The following is a 4,303-nucleotide window of genomic DNA, read 5'->3' as shown; positions in this document are numbered from 1 at the left end:
CCCCGCTACCTCTCACTTTCTTATCTCTTTAAAAGCAGACAGTAGTGCTGAAAACACATGATTTTTTTCTCAAACTCATTGGTAACCTATTCTTTTTTTGAATGACATTTGTGGAAAATATTGGTAGGTAGGAGTTACGGCGTTAATTTTTTAAAAGTTTAAGAACATTTTATTAGTACAGAACGTACAATATATCCAACAAGCAAACCACTATATGTACATATATATACATAATTGATAATTGATACATTTCGAATACACTTGGTTAGTGATCTAAATCTTTACAAGTGACAGTCAACCAATAATCGCCTCCAGGATCGCTGTCTTTCCATAAATTGTACTGACAACCCAATGAGCACACTGTACAGGGTCTGACGATAGTGCAGAACTTTGGTCTAGAGAGAAGATGTAGCTCCAGAGAAGGGTTCGCCAGCAGAAAAGATTTGATCGCATCCAAATGCAGCCAGGAGTGGATACAAGGTAAGCTGTCCCGTTGATGCACCCGCAACTTGAGGCTGCGCAGCCCGGGCGCCAAGGCGGGCGTGATGGCCTGCAGGAGCTCCTGCGGCATCACGTCCACCAGCAGGTCTCGGAGGGCGGGGAGAGAGGGCAGCGCGCCCAACAGCGGCTGCAGCTGCGGGAAGGTGTCGTCCCTGCACTCGTTACCGATGCTCAGCGACTCCACTTGGGACCGACCCGACGCCGCCAGCGCCGAGACGAGGTCGACGCCGTCGTCACCGGGACCGTAGTTCCCTCGGTACAGCAGCAAGACAGCTTTCAGCTGGTCGGCGCGACGGAGGAACTCGGCGGCCCCGTCGTAGTCGGGCTGCGTCTGTGGGTGCGTCACGTACAGCTTCACCTCCCGCAGCGACTCGCACTGCGCCACGACCGGCAGCCCGGGCAGGAGGTGACAGGCCAGGACGCGCAGGCTGGCCATGCGGGCGAGGAGCGGCGCCGTCAACGCCGAGGACGCGAAGACTGACCCCGCACCAAAGAAGCTGGTGAGCTGGACGTCTTCGAGCGTGGCCGCGTGTCTGTCCAGCAGGATGTTGTAGTGGGGGGCGGTGTGCTGCGAGGCGATGGCGACGTTCCAGCTGAACGACCTCAGGCTCGACCCCAGGGACGACACACACTCGACGTTGTCGTGGGGGCTGGATGTGTAGGGTAGGGAAGCCGGTAGTCCATAGATGCTGACCTTCCCCAGCCCTGACGTCACCGCCAGAGTTTCAAACAGCACCCTGGCGTCAGCCCCAGCTCCAGGGAAAAGGAAAACGTCAAGTTCTTTCAACCGACCGAGGGCCTCCTGGTTTCGGATGACCAGGGCGGCGTGCAGAGAGCCGCCCGCGTGCACATGGACGCGCAGTTTCGCCACGGCGCACCTGGTCGAGAACACGAGTGAACATTCTGCCGGGGTGGCAATCACTATAGAGCTCAGGCAGGGAGCGATGCGCAGTGAAGGACACAGCGCCCCATCTTCGTCTTCCTCGTCCCGGAGGTAGCGGTGCCTCCACACGTACGGAGACCTGCACAGCCTCTCGAGCCTCTTGCACACGAGGCGGCAGGCGAAGAGGTCCCCCACATCCACATATTTCAATATCTCCAGGACGACGTCGTCAGGCAACTTCTCCATTTCTGCAAAGATACAGTCACTTGACTATCGTAAAATAAAATTAAATTTTAAAACTTACTACCCCAGTAGCGCCATAACCGGCCAACCGCGTTAAATGGGCTTCAATGCACATAGAAATGCACATAAAAGGTGACACACTGGTGACGCTTTCTTTAAAAGTGCATTACAGCGTTTAATACGCGTTTAATGCGCATTGCGCGTTTAATGCGCATTTAATGTGTCACCAATGTGTCACTTTTCTACATTGTCACATTTCAATGTGCATTGAAGCGCATTTAATGTGGTTGGCGCTTCTGGGGTAGAGAAGGCACAAAGGCCTGGCGCTGCTCCCAGACAAGGGTGAGGGGGGGGGGGGGGGGGGGGGGGGGTGTCTATCTTGTTTGTTGTCTAACCAACGACGGCGAGCGAGTACGCTACCCGGACGTGCGCGCGGGCATACGGTACGGTCGAGGGTACTGTCTAACCTCGTTGCACGGCGAGTAGTAAGTATATCAGCTACCTACCTAGCCATGGTAATGACGAAGGTCTGAGATATTGCCAGGCGGGGCAAAAAATCAAACTCCCATTTCTAACAACACTACCTTCTGCGTTCCTCCTGATTTTAGACAGTGCGCACTGCGCATGAACATAACCAACCACCTACATGAAATATGCTCAAATTAAAAATCAACCTATAAATCACGTCATTCAATTCGTCCATGATAAAAATTAAAAATAATTAACAGGATCCAGTGATCAGTGCGATATCCGACCGATATTCGACATCAGAAATCTGCGGGGTTTCGCATCAAAAATGATCCTGAAATGGCCACATTTCTGATATCTAATTGTCATTCTGATTTCGATCTGATAAATCATTGCTCACTCTGTGGGTTTCTTTTAGGTTAGGTTATCGTTCCTCGCTGCCTTATTCTAGAGTTCCTACATCAGTGGTCCATTTCGCTATTTAAAAGTGATTGATGACGGCTTACCTTTTCTGCTGAAGCTAGTTGTTGGTTAGGCCTGAACAAGGAACTGAAACTAGAGCTTACTCCGATGAAATCAGTCGTACACAACAACAAAAGCACACAAGAACGGCGCCAGTTTTGCCGATTGCAGCGCGACCGCGCGGCGATCGTTGAAACTTGGGAAACTCAAAGACCGGTCGCTGGAGTGTGTGTGTATGGTAGGGGTGGAGGGGGGGGGGGCACTGCGGTTGCGGATCAACATGTGTATGTAAGAAATGATACTGTATTTTCAGAACAAAGCCACCCCTGCCCCTTCCGTGGTGTCCCGTAACAGCCTCCAGGATGCCGTCGAGCCCGTGTACTCCGTCATGCGGCTCTTCGCCGCCTGGCCCGCCAAGCGGCCTAAAGGTAATAGTGCTGTGTTTCCGTTGTTCTTGTTGTCAAGTCGCATACCCAACTTGACCTTTGCCCGCGCAGGAGGCCGCGGGTCGGTGCTGACCAGGGCGCTGCTGCTGTCCGTGCAGGTCGCCTGCCTGCTGCTGGTGGGCTACGAGTGGGTGGGCGTGCTGCAGGACCGCGTGCGCTACATGCGGCGCGGGGCGGGCGTGACGCGCACCGTGCTGGCCATCCAGTTCCTGCTGTACCTCGCCATGTTCTTCACGCTGCCCCTCATGTGGAGGGACGCCGCGCGGCTGCCGCCCGTCTGGGAGGGCTGGAGCCACGTGCAGGTGAGTGGTGGTGGTGCGACCACCTCACCGCGTGAGTATGTGTAATGTAGAAACGATAACGCCTACACGCGTCTATTCGACCAATTCGTTTCGATGTCGTTTCGACGTGAGGCGCGCCTGGAGCGGGTGTGCGGGGGCCGCCTGGCCGCGTCCAGGGCGCTGTCCTGGCGCCTGGCCGTGCTGCTGCTGCTGCTCTGGCCGCCCATCGTCGCGGTGCCGCTGATGCTGCTCCCCGAGGCGGAGATGCCCGTGAGGCAGGCCTGGTTCTACGCGTACCCCACCCTCGTCACCTTCTCGCTCAAGCTGCTGTGGATGCGGCTGTTCACCGCGCTCCGCCACGCCGCCGAACTCCTCGTGTCGTCGTTCAGGACGGTAAAAATGTGATTGTAAATGCGGTCTCCTCGGCGTCGGCGTCCTGGGGTCCTGGGGTCCTGGGGTCCTGGGGTCGACGACCACGTGCTCCTGTTTGAACAGGAATCTCGCGACTGGTCGCGGCCCGACGCCGCGGCCCGCCTGCGCACCTACCGCGAGCTATGGTCCTCGCTGAGCGGCATCATGCAGGACATCGGCGTCCGCGGCGGGCTGTCCCTGCTCTGCGTGCAGGCCATCCAGGTCCTCTCGCTCCTCGTCTGCTTCGTGCACATCGTCATTTCGTGCCTCGAGGTCCGAGTCCTACTCTACTCACCCTATTATTATAATACTACGGGGAAGCGCGCGAGCTCGCGCGCGAGGCAGCACCTGACTGGTCTGCCGCCTGTTGCAGGGGTTCACCCCCGCGGGCCTGTGGATCGTGAGCCTGACCCTCACGAACGCGACCACCATGGTCGCCCTGAGCAACGCCGCGCACAGCGTAGCGCACTTGGTGAGTTATCACGGTCAGGCGCGGTATAGGTGATCGCCCCCCCCCCTCGCCCTCATTGTCTCTAGTGAGCCGCCTGAAAGGTAGGCACTTTGTGATACAAAACCCCTGTATGTAGGCAACCCACAGTGACCCCCCC

At 56.4% G+C, this 4,303-nt stretch overlaps 2 protein-coding genes across 2 annotated transcripts in view; one reads left to right on the top strand and one right to left on the bottom strand.

Annotated features, from left to right (window-relative positions):
• The window catches only part of LOC127751250 (gustatory and odorant receptor 21a-like), a 6,868-nt gene that overhangs the window by 791 nt on the left and 1,774 nt on the right, over positions 1-4,303 (top strand). Inside the window, exons 2-6 of the mRNA XM_052274444.1 lie at positions 2,871-2,985; positions 3,055-3,305; positions 3,417-3,677; positions 3,780-3,968; positions 4,069-4,167. Of these exons, the coding sequence (XP_052130404.1) occupies positions 2,871-2,985; positions 3,055-3,305; positions 3,417-3,677; positions 3,780-3,968; positions 4,069-4,167 (915 nt within the window). The remainder of the gene's footprint in view (positions 1-2,870; positions 2,986-3,054; positions 3,306-3,416; positions 3,678-3,779; positions 3,969-4,068; positions 4,168-4,303) is intronic.
• Positions 147-2,747, bottom strand: LOC113212673 (uncharacterized). Its single transcript, XM_026431479.2, has 2 exons — positions 2,602-2,747; positions 147-1,632 (listed from the first exon to the last, which is right to left on the bottom strand). The coding sequence occupies exon 2, from the start codon at positions 1,628-1,630 to the stop codon at positions 266-268; it is 1,365 nt and encodes a 454-aa protein (XP_026287264.1). The 5' UTR covers positions 1,631-1,632; positions 2,602-2,747; the 3' UTR covers positions 147-265.

Source organism: Frankliniella occidentalis, unplaced genomic scaffold (genome assembly GCF_000697945.3).
Source record: "Frankliniella occidentalis isolate FOCC.00 unplaced genomic scaffold, Focc_3.1 Scaffold395, whole genome shotgun sequence".
Lineage (NCBI taxonomy): Eukaryota > Metazoa > Arthropoda > Insecta > Thysanoptera > Thripidae > Frankliniella > Frankliniella occidentalis.
This window is presented reverse-complemented; position numbering and strand designations above follow the sequence as displayed.